We start from the raw sequence: 20,061 nt of genomic DNA, 5'->3' as shown, positions 1-20,061 counted from the left end.
CAAATTTTGAATGGATGCAACAAAAGTTATCTGTTGTGAATTTCGTTGCGGAATTATTTGGAGACACTGAGAAAATATGGACATTTTTAACTAAAAATGTTCAATATTTAAAACAAATATATTCCTTATAAAAAGAAAAGGGTAGCTGCAAATAAAAACCTGGTTGGCTTGAAAAGGGTATAAGATATAAAATTAAAGAAAAACATCATAATTTAAGAAATTGAAATTGGCTAGGAATAAAGAAGATTTAAAATATTGTAGAAGCTCCAGGAAGTTCGTCAAACTGGAAAGTAGGAAATAAAGCAATATGTATAAACATTTGGCTGAAAACATAAAAATTAACACAATGATGTTAAAAAGAACATTAGAGGTAAACACAATGTTAAGATGGGTATAGGTTACTTGAAGGAAGACAAAGAAGGGTTTGTACCTGATGATTATGAAATAGCTAGATTATTAAATTCTGCTTTTGTAGTTTTTACTAACGAAGATTTATACAGTATTTTTCGTATTGAATAGTTAACAGATGGAAAGACCGTCGATGTTGAACAAGACAACTGCATAAATTCTGAGTGAGTTTATTGAAAAAACTGGGAAGTTTTAAGAACGACAAGGTTCCTGGACCAAATAATATTTTCCCGATGGTTTTAAAGGAAATGAAGAACTGGATATGCGAGCCACTTGGCTCACTTTTTTAAGTCTTTGAATAGTGGACAAGTACCAACAGATTGTGTAGTAGCTAATGTCACTCTTATCTTCAAGGGAGGCAACGGAAGTTCTTCCAGTAATTATAGGACTATTGATTCTTACATCACATATGGGAGACGTTTTGAAAAGCCTGAGAAAAGATACATTGCAAAGTTATTTAAAAGGTTCAGAATTTTATCAAATAGTCGACTAAGGGAAAATCTTGCCTTGTAAATCATTTGACATTATTTGAAAATGTTATTGCGTATGTAGATGAGAAGAAGGATGTAAATTTGATTTATCTGGATTTTCGAGAAAAGTTGCAAAATGCCAAATAAAAGATTTATAAAGAAGTTTATATGTATAGAGGATAAGTTAATTGAACAGAAGAGTGGCTTTATGAAAGAAACCAAAGGGTTGTTATTAACAGAGTTCAGTCAAACCGGATTAAATGTTACATACACGTGGCGTACCTTAGGGCTTAGTATTGCCCTTTTTGATTTATATTTATGACTTAGATGTACGAATGGCCAATAAGTTACTTAAATGTGCCGATGATAACTATATCTTGGGTGTTGCTTGCTGTTAAGATGATGCTGTTGCTTTACAAAAAGATTTACACCATTTTGAAACTTGGGCAAATATATGACAGATGGACTTTAGTTATAATAACTGCTTTGGGTTGTTTTGAATTTCGTACAAATCTGCACAAGGGTTCTTTGCGCTAGCCATACCTAATTTAGTAATGTAATACTAGAGAGAAGTATTACACCGCTAACTTTTGGCTACTTTTTACCAACGAATGGTGAAGTGACCGTCACATTATAACGTTCCCATGGTTAAAAGGGCCACCATGTTTAGTGTCACGAGGATTTGAAACTGCGACCCCCAGATTGTGAGTAAAGCGCCCCCACCGTCTGGCCATGCTGAGCCGGATATAATAAATGCAAGATAATGCATGTAGGTTATCATAATTTTAATTATAATTTGGATGGGAATAACTTCAAAATTATCATGAAAGAAAGGATTTTGGTGTAATGGTTGATCAGTTTCTTAAGCCACTTAAACAGTGTGCTATTGCTAGTGGTAAGACAAATAGAATCTTACGTTGTATCTGTAGAAATATTGAAAACAAGTCCATAGAGGTTATAATTTCATAACTGGTTAGGTCACATTTGGAGTATTATGTTCAGTCTTTGGCTCCTCTCTATAGGAAATGTTGAAAATGGTTCAGAGGAGGATTACTAGAATGGTACCTGGGATGGAGAGGTTAAGATCCTTAAAATTATTTTTTGTTAAAAAATTAGAGGGAACCTAACTGAAGTGTTTAAGAAATTGATAATTACATAACTAGGGAACACAAGTATAGATTAATTTAAGGCGGAAAATGTCTTTAGTCAAGACAATTTTATTTTTTAAATATGATGACTGGCCTATGTAATGGGTTGCCTTCAGATGTTGTGGGAACAGTAAATTTAAGCGAATTTAGAAGGAAGCTTGTAGGATATATTTAATGATAAAGGGTGGCTTTGAGTTTTTTGAATAGTTTTAGTTTAGAGGATGAAACAGCCTGGATAGACCAATAGGTTAATTGTGTCTCTAGACATCATGCTATTTGTTATGTTATATATTTACTATTCGTATAGGGACTGTGGATTTTGATTAGCATTATGTGTGTGTATGTGTGTAATACTTAGTGTAGTTAGTTTACGTGATGGACCAACAAGCCCCTTATGATCCCTAAACATTATGTTATGCTAATATATGTAATTCATGCCTATTATCAAATCTAACATTAACAACTTCAAAACAAATGATGTTACTTTACTAAATTAATACCTTTTCGACAGATGTAGTCTCCTGGACTGAAGAGAACAGGACGTAGTCTCAACACTAACTCACACAGAAACCCGGCTTCTGTATTCTGAAAAATTTCAACACGTTTCAATGTGTCTAGGTGCACATGAATAGCTATTTCTGCTTTCAACTTGTCTGGAAGAAACCCTACCGAGCGGTCGTCATCTGAAGACTTTTGAGACACCCACAGGTAATCAAACCACTTAATTACTTTATTCTGGATGTGGTATGGCACTCTCCGCATGCGCATGTAGGTTTTTACAACATCGAGTCTTGCTAAAATGAAAAACAATAGCTAAAGATGAAACAAATGCTACCTATAGAATCATATAAAATAAAATTATAGATTAACACATAGTTAAAAATACCTTTATTTATTAAAGTTTCTAATTCTAAGCTTAATCTGAACGTTTTAAACACTAATGCATTTTCTATCTACGGTCTTTATGTGTACAAGATAACATATTTTTCTCTTTACATCCCAACATTATGTCCTCGTTTCTTAAAATATAAAATCCATAATACTGAAGACCGAATCTACCAAATTCGAGATATTCTACTATGATATATTGAACAGAAAATCATAACTATAATTATCGTGTAATACATTTAGTGTTTTATTTAAACTTGACTATACATATATACATATACATATTATTGTGTATTTCTGATATATGTACACTAACACTGTTCTTTATGTGATTCAAAGGATTTCATAGTTAAAGTACTAAAGTGGCTTTTTATAGATTCGTAGGAACTTTACATACCAAGTACATCCATATTAATGAGATTCACCACCAGAGGCACTAAATGTTTGACATCTGGGAGTAAACTGAGAAATGAGTGATTAAACTAAAAAAAAAGATAAAAACCTTTTTTTTTCAAATTTAAACTCAAATAACTTAATATAAGTCGAGAGGAGTGCCACAAGTAAAAAGATAAAATAAAATTTGAAAAAATTCTATTTTTTATTTACATTCCCCACCCAGTGTAAGTTCCCATGACAGTGCACTTTTATGTATTACCTGCTTCTTTGACATGAAACATCAGTTGGGAAAACATACCTTAAGAGGGGACATCTTGGTACAATTTTCTCTTACCTGGATAAGGTTTATGACAGTACATGGAGATACAACATTTTGCAGGACCTCAACTTCTATGGGTTGTGTGACAACCCATTTTTATCCAGATCTTTTTACTGGACAGGGAATTCAAGGATTCAATACTTTCTCGTTCTTTTACACAGGAACTTGAAGTCCTTCAGGGTTGTGTCTTGAATGTCACACTTTGCAATATTAAGATTAATGCTATCACTACACAGCTTCCTTCTACTGTTGCAAACTGGCTCTATGTCGACGACTTCCACATGTTGTGTTGGTTGTTGATCAGGAGGATTATTGAGCGGCAGCTTTAGACTGCCCTCAATCATTTGTTGAAATGGACCATAGCAAATGGTTTTACCTTTCTTTCTCCAACACCATTTGCATGCACTTTGGCCATCAACGGAGTAAATACCCTGATACCGAGCTCCGTCCAGGTACTGTTGTCCTTTCCTTGACCCCTGGTGCATTGTATTATTTTATCTGGGAGTGATCCTCCAATGTATCGTCTTTATGACACTGAATTCACAAACCTCACATTTTACTGTCATTCCATCGTTACGATAGGAGCGACCCCATAATTTCGGACATGTCTTTTCCACGGTTTACACCTGTACTGGAACAGTGTCATTACTGTTGAGGACATTGTTCAAATTACTTGAGTTTTTATACATTGATCTTTTTAATTCTATTTACGTTTTCACTTATTTTCAGAACTTTATTTGGTTTTTTATTTTATTTATTTTGTATTTTATAAAAAGTTTACTTTTACTTCTTTTAACGGTTGTTCAGCGTAGATAATGTAGTTGCTTTGCGCCAATAAATGCCAATCAAACTTTTTTAGCATTTAATAGGAAAATGTGAATACTATGAAATTAGCCTAAATACTAGCTGGTAAAAAGTTTAAGACCATAATGAAACGAAGCGTTAATTGGTAAACACGTAATGAAATTCAGTCATTTGTGTTCAAGCATTAGCGTTGCCAACATCTCCCACTGACATCTTCTGTGTTACATCGGGTAAAAACACGGCAAAGGCTAAAAAGTTGACAGAGTTTGAACGTGGCAGAATTGTCGAGCAGCAAAAGCAAGGTCTCTTTCAACGTGCCATCGCCGGTGAGATTGGGCGAAGTAAAACTGCTGTTGCAAATTTTTTAAAAGACCCTGAGGGATACGGAACTAGAATTTACAGTGGTCGGACCAAAAAAATTTTGCAGGCGTTGTGCAGAAGGATTCGACGGGATGTTTGGCAAGACACCAGCCGATCGTCGAACCAGATTAAGGCCCTTACGGACACAGAATGCAGCTCAAGAAGACGGCATCTACGAGAAAAAGGCTCTAAAAACCGTAAACGTCTTCAAAGGCCACGCCTCCTTCCACACCACGAAACAGCTCGGTTAAACTTTGCCGAAAAGCACCAAACATGGGACGTAGAAAAGTGGAAGAAGATTTTGTTCTCTGAAGAGAAAAAAATTAGCCTGGATGGTCCAGATAGTTTCCAGCGTTACTGGCACGATGGGGATATCCCACCGGAGACATTTTCTACAAGACACAGTGGAGGAGGTTCCATCATGATCTGGGGTGCTTTCTCCATGGAACAATGAAGCTTCAAGTTATACAGGGGCGTCAAACAGCAGCTGGCTACATTGGCATGTTGAAGAGAGCATCCTTATTGTCTGAAGGCCCTCGCTTGTGTGGAAATGACTGGATCTTTCAGCAGGACAACGCTGCAATTCACAATACCCGCAGGATAAAGGACTTCTTCATGGCGAATAACGTTATTCTTTTGGACCATCCAGCGTGTTCGTCCGACCTGAAACAGACTGAAAATGTTTGGGGGTGGATGACAAGGGAGGTCTATAGAAATGGATATCAATTCCAAACAGTGTATGACCTTCGTGAAGCCATCTTCACCACTTGGAATAACATTCCAGCCAGCCTTCTGCAAAAGCTTATAACTACCGTGCTAAAGCGAATTTTTGAAGTTATTCACAATGACGGTTGTGCAACTCACTACTGAGACATCTTATTGGGCATTTCCTATCCTATTTATGATTTCTTTTTGGTATGGTCTTAAACGTTTGACTGGCTAGTATTTAGGCACTAGTATCATAGTGTTCACATTTTCCCTATTAAATGCTAAAAAGGTTTTTTATTTTTACTTTTACTTTTATTATTTTCATCTTTCGAAGCTCTATTCAAATAAGTGGTTGAGTCTAACAACGAAAAATGTATATTTTTTATTTATGTTCATTTGCCTTAAGATTTTGGCCGTCAGTGTATATTATAAGGCCCGTCGTAAACTAAGAGACGCGGGTTCGAATCCCCGTCTCTCCGTTATAATGTGACGGTTAATCCCGCTATTCGATGGTAAAAGAGTAGTCCAATAGCTTGCAGTTTGTGGCGATGACTAACTGCCTTCCCCCTAGTCTTACACTGCTAAATTAAGAACGACTAGAGCAAATAGCCCTAGTGTACCTTTGCACAAAATTCAAAATAAACAAGTATTATAATAATTAATGTGATTTAAAATAAAAAGAACATGACGTTGCGTGTACAGATGATTTTTAGTACAAAATATTCGTAATATAAACAACTGTGCAGATTAAGTAGACTGAAAAGCATAAAATAAACACTTTTGTGAACATACATTTTTTTAATATTTTGTACATTTTCTCCCTCTTTGCGAAATTGAGAAACTTTGATGAGTTAACAGTAAAAGAAAATACATATCAGTCAATGAATTATTAAGTATAAAAATAAAATATAATTAATGTTTGAAAATTATTAAACGTGAAAAGAATGTGATGAAGATTTTTCAGACAATTGAATGTATGTAGCATAGATCGAATATTTTTAATATAAAATTATGTAACAAAAAAATTTCAGTCTTCCTCTGGTATAGCGGTAAGTCTTCGGATTTATAACACCGCAATGAGGGGTACGATTCTACTCGGTGGACTCCGCATATAGCCCGATATGGCTTTGCTATAAGAAACAAAATTGTTACCTTTTTCTTATTCCTAGGCAGAAGTGTTATTTTCCAATTGCTTATGCCTAAAGTAAATGGAAAAAAAAAACCTGTTTTTCTCTTCAAACTTTGCTTTTGTAACCTGGGTAATTAACTTTTCAAATTTATCCATTTTCCAGAACATTCCATGTAGATTCAGTGCTGAGTAGCTGATAGAGAATTTTCTCAAACTTACAAGAATTTTCTTGCATGTTGTAAAACTTACGAGAATTTTCAAGAAGTTTTTATAATTTTTTAGAACTTACCATAGTAATAAATATACGGGAGCTCACCACTTCATTTTAATTCTAGCTGCCTAAGTAAACAGATACACCTATCTTATTTTATCCGAGATAGCATCAAGAAGCTGTAAACATTCTCCAGACGCATTCTGCAATGTATGTGGCCAATTTATTAAGACAAGAGCGAAAAAGTACCTTGTGACAGCATCTGCTAAAATATGTGCCTACAGTGCATATTTAGACATGCCTGTCGGGGATCAGTACTAACCCTGGGCACCTCATTTCACCTGCGAGCATTGCAAAAACACTCTAGAAAATAAGACGGACAATTTTTGCTTGTTGAATAGTAAGATTTTATATTATACAAATTTTAGACCTTTTAAAATGTAAACATTTTTCGGTGCACATCAAAGAGAAATATAACAGGGTCAAGACCTTGCTGGAAGCCTTGAAGTATGATGAGTATGGTTAGGAGGTTATCGGAGACTTCAAAATGGTGGCACTCCTGATGAGTCTCCAAGAAGGCTTTACCAAGTTTCCCTGTTATCTTTGTCTTTGGGACAGCAGGGACACCGCAGTGCACTACAACAGGAAGCACTGGCCACAACGGACCAAGTTCTCTGTGGGGAGGCACAATGTCAAATGTGAGCCACTAGTGGACCTCCAGAAGGTGTTGTTCCCAACATTGCACATAAAATTGGGTCTTACGAAACAATTTGTCACAGGTCTTGATTAGGAGTCTGCAGATTTCAAGTACCTTCGAGACTTCCTCCCTAAGCTGTCTGAGGCAAAGGTTAAAGCTGGTGCATTCGTTGGCCCAGAAATAAAGAAGATCCTAAAGTGCATAGAATTCCCTAAGAAGCTCAGTAGGAAAGAAAAATTTGGGGCAGCTTTTTCGCAGTGGTTCGGGGCTTCTTGGGCAATTACAAGGCTGAAAATTATGTGGAACTGGTTGAGGCTCTGGTGAAGAACAACAACAAAATGGGCTGCAGGATGTCCCTGAAAGTCCACATCTTTGACGGTCATCTTGATAAATTCAAGAAGAACATGGGAGCATACTCAGAGGAGAAAGGCGAGCATCTCCACCAAAATATACCGGACTTTGAACGCCGCTACCAAGGAGCGTATAACGAAAACATGATGGAAGACTATTTACATTACAATCACAAATATCGAAAACAACTCACTTTTAAAATTTGTGTTCATTTTTGTATAACTTTAGTATACATACATGTAAATCTTGATTCATATGTTGTTTTATCCAGACCTTACGTAAATGAAAATGTGTAAATTTGCCCGTTTTTACATAGAAATTTCATTATTCAGGTCATAAAAGCAAAGTTTGAAGGGAATACTGGTCATTTTCTGTACTTTTACAACATAAACAATAAAGAAATAACACATACTATCCAGGAACAAAATTTGTGTTACATAGTGTAATCATTTATAGAGAGAAAACGATTTTTCGAGTAACACAAGACTGGCTAACAATACTCATATTCAAATTGTTGGTTTAATAACTTCATCTCTTTGAAGTTTTTTTTGTAGAAGATATCAAACAAAATTATGAAGAGTATAAAATTATTTATAGATTTTAATATAATTTCATAATAACACAATAGCGAGATCGTTGTACAGACAAACATGTATAAGAAGTGAACTGTGGAAGAAAGAAAACTAAAATAATTTGGTTCCATGTTTAAAGGAATACATACAGCGATGCATCATTTCTTATGACCAATAAGCTCCATATTCCAATACTAGTACTTCTCTATCTTGACTTTTTTTCATACTTTTTAAAATGTTTGATGGAGAAACACATGAATGACACTGAAAGCTATAACTGTTTTAGTAAAACAAAGATATTTTGAATGTTTAGATTTGTTTCAGAGTTCTACTGAGTTTAAGGAAAATCAAAATATTTCAGGTACACACACGAAGTAAATATCTGAAAAAGTAGCTGAAGTGGAAGAGACACTGTCATTCTATCAGAAGCCTTCAGCCATGACTAGCTTCCTTCTCTTTAGTCTTACACTGCTAAATTAGGGACACTATCGTAGATCGCGTAATTGTATAATTTTGCACAAAATTAGAAAAAACAAATAAATAAACAAAGTATAAGATGCCAACGGAACGAACTTTATTAATACTTGTTACTGAAGAAGCAGCACTTATTCAGCTGAAAATTTAAAATTTTACAGATCTATATAAGGCCCGGCATTACGAGGTGGGTAAGCTGCTCGACTCGTAGTCCGAGGTTCACAGGTTCGAATCCACTTCACACCAAACATGCTCACCCTTTCAATCGTGGCGATCAGTCACGCTATTCGTTCGTAAAAGAGTAGCCCACGAGTTGGCGGTGGATGTTGATGACTAAAATGATACTTAAAATCAAAGGTGCGTCTAAATGAGTATTTTTAGTTGACTTAAGTATCCATCGTTTGCTAACGAAACGATTATTTCATCGTTAACACATATACTACCCGAATAAATTTTACGCAAAGTTGGCATTTTTTGGTGAGATTAAGTTAAGATTTAAGTTAGAATATATCATTATAGGCATATTTATTTATATATCATTAACTATACATGTACTAATGCATCGTATATTTAATCTTGTATACCAAAGAAGTGTGTGTAGAATTCAAATAAAACAAAATGGTGCTGTGTGCAATGAAAAAAAAAAAAGACTATGTGAAAATGGTAAGGATTAAATTACAATAATTATTCTGTAAAATGAAATTAAACTAAAGTCAAGTAAGCGATGTATTATATTCTCTAGGTGGTTCCATACGTGAGATTTTCTTTTTTCTTTTTATGATGGCGAGAAACCCAGTTGAAGTGGAAATGTATCTCAAGATGTATAGGTATTAAAACTTTTATTAAAATAAAGTAGAGAACAATATTTCGTTCTTTTTAACTCATCTTCAAGTTAACAAAAAGAGTTTGCAGCTGACCGTTGCTGGGCACATGTCTTAGTGACGAAACATGTTGCAAACTCTCTTTGTTAACCTGAAGATGACCTAAGAGGGTCAAAATGTTGTCGTCTATTAGATTTTAATAAAAGTTTTAATACCTATACATCATGAGATACGTTTCTCTTCCTTTTGTTACGCTATAAAGTACAATATTGGTTTTTGTTTGAAGCATATTTTATACATTAATGTTGTAACGTTAATATGATATTACATTCATAAAAGTGTACATTAAAGCAAATTTAACATGATATTACATACACATTTACGTTTCAAATCTTAACATTAGAAGAAGAATGACGAGGTATAGGAGAAAGAGATCTAGGCTTACTGTGTTCAATAGAACGTGAACTGATACATGTATAAGATTGTTTAAATATTACCCATACTTATCCTATTTATCCTTGATAGTGAAAAAGTAAAAAAACAACAAAACAACATCGTTCAGAAGGAAGCCCTGATTTAATAAAGATTCATATTTTATTTTTAAAAATCAAACTGAATTTGATGGTTTTCATAAATTCGAAAAATATTTTTTTCCTATCGAAATATGTAACAAGAAAATCAGAGATCGTGGGTTTCTTTTTCGAAAACCAGGACAACGCTACTATTCCTTAATGTTTCATAATCTTGTATGGCAAGTATTGAGGTTTACAGAATTGTTTGTTTGTTTTTGAATTTCACGCAATGCTACACGAGAGCTATCTGCGTTAGCCGTCCCTAATTTAGCAGTTTAAGACTAGAGGGAAAGCAGCTAGTCATCACTACCCACCGCCAACTCTTGTGCTACTCTTTTACTCTTTACTTATTGACCGTAACATTATAACGCCCCCACGGCTGAAAGGGTGATTATGTTTGGTGCGACGGGAATTCAAACCCTCAATTTTCGAGTTAAACGTCTTAACCAACCTGGCCGTGCCGGGCTCCAGATTCACAGGAAATGGAAGTAAAGTTTTTTGAATGTTAATGATTATCGCTCCTCACATATTACTAAGGACGTTCTATTAAATGTGATAAGACACTTATCGTCCACAAATACTAAATCGACTAATACATACATAATCTGCAAAGATGTGATTACTCTGGCATCCTAAGGGGCCAATATAATATTCTGGTCAGTTAAGCCATGTTCATTCTTTGTAAAGCAAAGGAAATAATTAGTTACGGTCAGAGTACCTTGTATGTAAATTAACAGTCTGGTTAAGTGGTGTGCACACACTCATGTATTTCGTGCAAATGTTGATAAATTATATGATGATCGTGGACTTCTCTGACTATAAGATTTATGCACGTGCCATTGTTTATCTAATAAACAACTGTTTTGGGGAACAAGAGATTTGACCTTATTTTTGAAGTAGTGCAATATCATTATTTAGTTACAACTAGGAGTGGCCAAATAAAAGAAGTGAACTACTTTGCTTGACAAACAACACTAGTCTACTATTTAGTACACATAATTGTCAAGCATGATAGCCATATGCTCTCTACTAATTTCACGACTCACTGGATCAAATAATTGGCATTATTATTTACATTATTCAATGAACATTGGTTATTGAACATAAAATTAGTTTTGATGGTAGTGAATTCTATAAGGGTTGCAACATCCCCAGCAACCAATTAGCAACCCTTATAGAATTCACTACCACCAAAACTAACTTTATCTTCAATAACCAAACCTACCTACAAATAAATGGCCTGATTATGGGGAATTCCGTGTCACCTGTTCTATCCAACATTTTTATAACACAGATTGAGTCTCAAGCGATCAATTCATCCTTACACCCACCACTATACTGGTACAAGTATGTTGATGATACAATTGCTGGATTCACATCTACAGAGCACACACTTAGTTTTTACAACTACATTAACTCTCTACACCCCAACATTAAGTTCATCTGTGAACAGAAAAAAAGCGAACCAAATAGCATTTCTTAACCCCAAAATCACTAGAACTGATACACAATTCAAAACAAATCCACGGAAAAATCACCCATACTGGATTATACATTCCCTGGGATTTAGCACATGAAACAAAACTAAAACTCAACATACTAAAAAACCAAATAAACACAGCCACAAAACTATGCTCACCTGATAAAATTAACGATAAAATCCACAAAATAAAACAACACTTCATCAACATCAACAAATTTCCTAAAAAAAACGTATAAAAATTACACACACACACCTTGACCAACAACAAATAAGCAACAATAAATCCCAATATATAACAAACTACAAAACATTTACTACTGCATACCATATGTTCCCGACATCAGCGAAAAAATAACCAACGTTTGGATAAAACTTACAACAAAATACAACATTTCAGTAAAAACCAAATTTATTCAAAAAAGAGGTACAGAACTGAAGTCCGTACCATGTAAAAACTTCACTGACAAACACAACACCAATATAATTTATAAAATGCAATGCAACAACTACCACGACTTCTATATTGGAGAAACAAACAGAAAAATGGAAACTAGATTCAAAGAACACAAAAAAAAAAACACCTTCACACGTTTTTGAACACTGCAAATCAAATAAATACAACATAATCATAGAAAGCACCCAGGTATTAAGTTGGAAAACAAATATAAACAAACGTAAAATCAAAGTAGCCCTACTTATACAGCAAATAAAACTGAAATTAAACCAATATACCTATACTAATTAATAACCTTACATCCACTTGCAACGACTCCTACAATCTGGTATCCCTTTATACTCTCGTTTCTAAGACATGCGTCAGTCAACGGTTACATTCAAACTCCTCTTTCTTAACCTGAAGATGACCTAGGAAGGTCGAAACTTTGTTCTGTCCTTATCAATAAAAGTGTTAATACCTATACCAGCCGTTCTGAGATACATTTTTATTTCAAGTGGGTTTCTCGTCATCAAGATGGGCAAAATTGCATACAATCTTGAGATTGTGAAACTCGTTTGAGAAATTGAGAAAATTTGATCTGTTGTGTTTAAAAAGGCCAAATAGTTTGGCTGGAAATACTTGGTTTGTGAGTATCTGGAAACCACTTATATTTTCCAATTTCAAAAATTTTTCAAAGAATTTCAAAAACAAAACTTGATCTTATGCTGTATCCAAAAACCGAAAATTGAATGAAAAATGCGCTAAATCGTGAGTTTGCTTTTATTATGTTTTTATATTCAATAGCGGTGGGACAGTACAAAAATCACAAAATGTTATCCCACCAAGTAGTTAGAACTCTTTTCAGAAATTATCTTTCAGTTCCAAAACTAACAGTCGGTAAACCAGCTACTCACTCAATAGTGATACTTAGATCCCTAAATGATAAGGAATTTAAGGCTTTTAACAACGTAAGGTAAGTTATTCTCAAAACATATCTACAACATTTTTCTCTGCTAGCACTACAATACACGCTATGTTAATAGTGAAAGACAAATTCCGAACACTCATGGAAGCAATGCATAATCTCATGGTGTCGAGTTAATTTAAAATATCGGAGAACTCTGCCCATTTCATTTAATAACATCGTATAAGTGGAGTTTTTCCGTAATTGTGTGGAAATAAACTAACATACTTTAGGACGTCACTGATGAAAATTCTACTACTTTAGGAGAAATGTGAGTATTGTAAAGTTCATAGGACCTATTGAAGTCATTAAAGTGCCAGTACTGTATTCTGACCAGCAGAAGTCTGATATATGCACTATAGAGTATGTTGTTGTTTTTCCTGCTTCACTAAATCCCATTGCAAAATGCTAGCCTATTTTTGGTGACACAGATGTACTGGTCTGCTTTATAGCTGTGAACTTGTAATACCAGGAAATAAATACGTGCTGGTCACATACAAGCACAAAATAAAATTAATATTTATCAATACTTTTATTTCTGTTGTTAACATTGGAAAGCGTTGTGCACTTTCTGGTCTAATAGGAAAATCTTCGAATTTTGAATTGCTTATAGTTTCTAAAATCCTCTAGGAACCACAGTTGAACAAAACATATATGTTTTTTTTCTGTGTAAGAAGCCTGGAGTCAAATGTACAAAAATACAAGATACTTAATAAAGAGTGGCTTTTCCTTTTCAGCCCGATTTTTATCTTGATTGTGAGTTATAACCTCTTCATTCAAGAACTCGCTACTTCACTACAGCTTTGGTCTTTTCCTTCCATAAACCACCTTGTTACCACTGTCGATCGTCCACGCCTTCTATTCTTCTCTACTTTCCGTCCTGGTTCACAGTTTTTCTCATCGTTTCTTAATGTTAATGGAAACTTATACTACCTCAAATAATACGATATTTACTATAACCTTCTAGTATTATCATCATTATATTATAGTAACACCTAATCGTAATTCCGCGAGCGGAGCTGAAGAGAAACTAATGTTTCTGAACGCCTCTATTGATTTCACAAGCCCCTTAGGGGAAGCTTTAAATCCAAAACCACTGCCGAGATGTAATATAATGTAATGTTGTTAGTCAGATTTTCACAAACAGAGAACACTTTTCTACAATATGCTATAATCTGTCAATATCGAACAGTAATTTTTCTAAACCATCATTACTTTAGCCAACAGATAATTCTAGAACTTGATTTTGGAAAAGTTAAATTTTTCTTGAAATCTATTCCTTTCACGGCTGGTGATATGTCATTTCTGCACAAATCTGAGACATCATGAGTGGTTGTGGCTTGATTTCTGTTTTGTTCTGTGGTCAATTTAAAGTAGAGTATTAAGACACAACGGTTTGAACCACTGACAAGCTTGAAAGTGAAGAGATTTCTAATTTCCAAAACATAAAGATGTGCATTAATGGTTAAATTAATAAACAATTAATTATGTTATAAAATTTTAGAACTACAATTTGATGAAATATAAAATAATTTTCCTTTATTTGTTTTAAGGATTGTATTTGTAACAATTTTTTAAAAAACATGATTACTTAAGCGAAGTTCCAGATTTCAGACTCGTCTTGGGAATATATATATATATAATGACTTGCAAAAGTATTCGCCCTTGCAGAATTCAACAGTTTGTTTTCGTCTGAGTTTACAATCATAAAATTTCAAATAAGCCGTTATGTCTATAAGCTACGTCATCTAGACGAGTAATTTAGATCTTTAAAGAAAATGAGAGTATTCTCAATTGCATTGTGGCAATCACAAATTAGTTCTAGTACAAAATATTAGTTTGTAAGGTCACTAAATTAGTGTTATTGTCTCTACCTGTGTGTAGTGAAAGTGATTTAACTAGACTACAGAGTAAATGTGTGTTTAAGCCATAACTCACGTAATGATACAATAAACCAATCATGAAGACTAAGGCGCTTTCCAAACAAGCCAGGGATAAAGTGGTAGAAAAGCACAGATCAGAAGAAGGTTACAAAAACGTTGAAAGTCGTTGATTATCCCTTTAAGTACGGTGAAGTCCATCATTAAGAAGTGGAATGTACTTCATACCATCCGTACTAAACACCCGGGCGAGCAGAAAACCGCTTAGGGATGCCACAGTGAAATCAATAGTGAATTTTATGGAATTTTTAAGTAGAACTGTTGCAAAGTTTCATGTCTGAGATGAGAGTCAGTGTTCTTACTTCGACAATATACTCGTCCCTACACAAATTTGGTCTTTATGTGTTGAGTGGTAAGAAAAAAAAGCTATTATTGGAAATAAATCATCTTAAATCTAGTATGGAGTTGGCGAGGTTTTGTGGTCAGACGAGACAGTATTGAGGTTTTTGCTTTAAATTCAAAACGTTATGTATGGTGCAAGCCCAACACAGCACCTCGTCCAGTCAATACCTTTCCAACTGATAAGCATGGTGATGACAGCATCGTGTTACGGCGATGATTATCATCAGTAAGGACTGGAAAGCTTGTCAGGATCAAAGGAAAAATAGATGGTGAACGTACATGTGAATCTAGAGGAAAACTAGGTGAAAAAATTCACATTTCAGCATGAAAAGATCCAATGCACAAGGCCAAAGCCAAACTGGAGAATTTTCAAAAGAAAAAAAGTGAATGTTTTGTAGTGGCTCAGTCCTAACTTTAATCCAATGGACAATTTTTGGAAGACTTAAAGATTGCAGTCTGTCAACGATTCCAAATGAACTTGTCAGTGTTGGAGTAATTTTGCCAGGGAGAATGGGCAAAAATACTCATCCCTGAAACTTTCAGCAGGAATAATAGACGAAAATTTTACCATCCTGTTGTGAAAGTCTAGTAGAGATTTATAAAAACAACAATAAAAAAAACTCACAGCAGTAAAAGTTTGCATCCATCAAATGCTGACTTATGCTATGAGTAATTTATACCACATCATTAATAGTGAATTTTGTGATCAGAATATTTAGGAGTACTAGAGTAATCTATTGACCCATTTGTTTTGTCTATTTTGTGGAAGTTTTATTTAGGGTAAAATAGTTTATGATTATAATTAGTCGTAGTCGTTATGAATCGTAAGTAGATTGCTTACGTATACAGCAAATTTCAATTTTTATATTTTCTTTACAAGTTCATTAAAATTTTTTTACATTATTTGTTTTCCACAAAATGTGACATTATTGACATATGTGTGTGCGTGTTTATAAATATATTTATGCAAGTATGAATATATTAATATAGATAAAATAGTGTTTAATTAGCCTCAGTAATAATTTACTTCAATACCATTTTCATGGATCAGAACATATAAAGTTTTCATATAAAACTTGTCTCGATTTGTCATATCAATGGTAAGGGAGTCATGAAACAACCTGAGTGAGTTCTCTAAACCTATAAATAATATACATATTTAGTCAATGACATCTTCAAACTTTTGGCTGTAATTCGATAATAGAAACATGAAAAAAATGTAATAAAATATAAAAACGTGTTTAATTAACGTATATTCCAAGAGAGTCTCCGATTTAAATTGTTTATGTGTTTAACATTGTTCGATGTATTTTTGAACTTCGAATTATAGAAAAATATTGTTTGAATAAATGCACATAGATCAGTTTGAAAATTTTAAGCCTCATGAATTCAAGCAAAAATACATCGATTAGATGTATATTAAATAGGATAAATTGTTGGAATACACGATAATTGAAGTACTTCATCTAAATCAGTCGTACCGCGCCGTTGCCATGAATTAGATCCAGAGTTTTTATATTCTGATGTCTGTTTTCAGTAAGTGATACTAATAAGACGAAATCTTTTTCTTTGTTTGTAAGATTACAGTAACTCGTATTTAATACTTAAAAGTGATTACTTTCAGTCGAATATACGTTTTAGTATGACAAAATAGTCAAAGAGGGAACGTAAGACTAATATTTTACATCTTCATTAATTAAAATATATCTCATGTAATCAACAATTACGATTATAAACAAAAATATCTGAAGACTACTTGCCCAAACAGACTCTATTTGTTTTGTATGAATCCATGTAATGTTGTCACAGTTTTAAAATCTCCAACTGTCTGTATTCCTCATCATAGAGCCCGGCATGGCCAGGTGGTTAAGGCACTCGACTCGCAATCTGAAGGTCGCGGATTCGAATTCTTGTCACATCAAACATGTTTGCCGTTTCAGTCATGGAGGCGTTACAATGTGACGGTCAATCCCACTATTTGTTAGTAAAAGAGCAGCTCAAGAGTTGGCAGTGGGTGGTGATGATTGGTTGTCTTCTCTCCAGTCTTACACTGCTAAATCAGGGACGGCTAGCGCAGATAGCTCTAGAGTAGCTTTATACAAAATTCAAAACAAACCAAACAAACCAATCCTCACTACAAGTTTTTGTCTTTGTTATTGTCTTTTCTCTCCCTATGTTATATATGCTCTATTTACGGTATTATTGAGCAGTTGAATAGCTTTGGTACTAGCAATGAATGAATCGTTTTGTGCAGTTGGATGTTAGAGTTAACTTTACACGATTGTAAAACTACAAATCTACTAACTCTAGATTTTATTAGCCTGTTTAATTAAATGACATATTTAAATTGTAACAACACTGGACAAACTAGTAGGGGTAATAGAGTATTCTACTGACGCATTTGTATTGCTTATTTTGTAGAAGTTTTATTTATGGCAGAATGGTTTATGATTACAATTAGTCGTAGTTGTTATGAGTCATAAGTTTAATAATTCACGCAACCTTATATAAGAAAATTGGTTATTGATAAAATTGTTACGTCATTGAGTAAACACATTTTTAGGTAATTAGTAGAAACTAAGAAATTTGACGTGGCTTGTTAGGTTACATATTAAAATGAGAACAAATATCTATGTATAACATCATTGCCACACAACTACCAGTGTCAGTTATATGCTTCAATTACATCTGTTATCACATGAAAGCTAAATTTACTGTCATTTAGTTTCTCTGATGTTGAATTTAACAACCGTAGGATCCACAACTTAATATACAAGTCTATTTAATCCAACATATTCCGAGTGCTGCATTAGTTATTTACTTTATATATATGTGGTAATCCTAATTAAACAGAGGTATCCTTGCTGATTGAAGATGTGTAATATTTAATTCATTTTAGACTGCATTAGAGGTAAATCCTCTTTTTATTTTGTTACGTAAATCCCATGTATTATCATCAAAGTTCATATAGTTAATCCTAAATACAAAAACAAGAGAAATATTATCAAAACAATTTATAATAGTAATAATTTCTTTCATTTCCTTTTTAATAGATATGGTCTTCCTAATTAATGCTTGTCAACTGCTTTAGTGAAAAATGTAAATTTTCGGCACGAGAACCAACCAAAAAATTATTTTCGAAACAAAGCTAATTTCCGGAAGTTCTATTAACAAGATAATTAATTAGTTATCTGCCCAGCTTTGCTTAGATACTTATAGTTGAGGTAATTGAACATTGCTAATACTCTCCACGTAAAATTTTTGTATATCTTACATGTATTTATATATAAATATTTAATTATCTATCTGTTGTAACGTATTGAAAACTCATGTTTAAATGCAGAAATAAGCTTCTTAATCACGCATCTTAATGTCTGAATGTCTCCTTCGTACAAATACTGAAATACAAACCAGCTGCAGGTCTTTTTTCCTGTTTAACATGCAATACAGTCCTTATTCAGTAACATAATTCCACTATTGTTAAAAGTGTGTGACAGGGATTCGAACAACAGATTGCGAATTGAGCGCCATAACCATCTGAACATGCAGGGCCAACATTAAGATAACTTTCTTATTTATCGTCGTTTTAATTTATATTTATATATATATATTGCTATTGGTTTGGTGAAATTAAGCATAATGTTCATTTTTAAGATAATGCCAAAATCTACGACTACTTCAAATACATGAACTTGTAAGATTTATTTTCAGTTGGAGAGTACATAAACTGTTTTTCTTAAATTTGCTGAGAAGAAGAGAGAAATTATATACACACCAAGAAGATATTAATGAAAGTTACTTGAGAAGTTTTGATAACAAAAAGTTTTCACTTCTATATGTAAGCCTTCGGAATAGTTACTATATATAAGCCTTCGGAATAGTTACTATATATAAGCCTTCGGAATAATTACTATATATAAGCCTTCGAAATATTTACTATATATAAGCCTTCGGAATAGTTACTATATATAAGCCTTCGGAATACTTACTATATATAAGCCTTCGGAATAGTTACTATATATAAGCCTTCGGAATATCTCCTATATATAAGCCTTCGGAATATTTACTATATATAAGCCTTCGGAATAGTTACTATATATAAGCCTTCGGAATATTTACTATATATAAGCCTTCGGAATATTTACTATATATAAGCCTTCGGAATATTTACTATGTATAAGCCTTCGGAAAATATACTATATATAAGCCTTTGGAATATTTACTATATATAAGCCTTCGGAATAGTTACTATATATAAGCCTTCGGAATATTTACTCGACTAACTCAACTTTCGTGGTACGAATCAAACAATGAGTAAAAGAAAAAAATATATATAAATGGAATCTATACTTCAGTCGAAACAGTTAGAGCTTATCATAATCTTGTTTCTTATTGTGGTACAATAGGTAGAGGGCGCTAGACGATACTATCAGTTCTAGCGTCTTTAAATTGCACATAATTTTTATTATAGTTTTTTATCATTCGTGGGATTTAATTGATATTTTTACTCCTGTTTCAAGAATGTTATAAAGTTAGCATTTTGTTGTTATAACAACGGGCTTGCATAA

At 33.6% G+C, this 20,061-nt stretch overlaps 1 protein-coding gene across 1 annotated transcript in view; it reads right to left on the bottom strand.

Annotated features, from left to right (window-relative positions):
• Positions 1 to 20,061, bottom strand: part of LOC143255624 (cyclic nucleotide-gated channel rod photoreceptor subunit alpha-like) — a 141,557-nt gene that overhangs the window by 10,562 nt on the left and 110,934 nt on the right. The window contains exon 2 of the mRNA XM_076511608.1: positions 2,527 to 2,820. Coding sequence (XP_076367723.1) covers positions 2,527 to 2,820 — 294 coding nt within the window. The remainder of the gene's footprint in view (positions 1 to 2,526; positions 2,821 to 20,061) is intronic.

Source organism: Tachypleus tridentatus, chromosome 1, assembly GCF_004210375.1.
Source record: "Tachypleus tridentatus isolate NWPU-2018 chromosome 1, ASM421037v1, whole genome shotgun sequence".
Lineage (NCBI taxonomy): Eukaryota > Metazoa > Arthropoda > Merostomata > Xiphosura > Limulidae > Tachypleus > Tachypleus tridentatus.
This window is presented reverse-complemented; position numbering and strand designations above follow the sequence as displayed.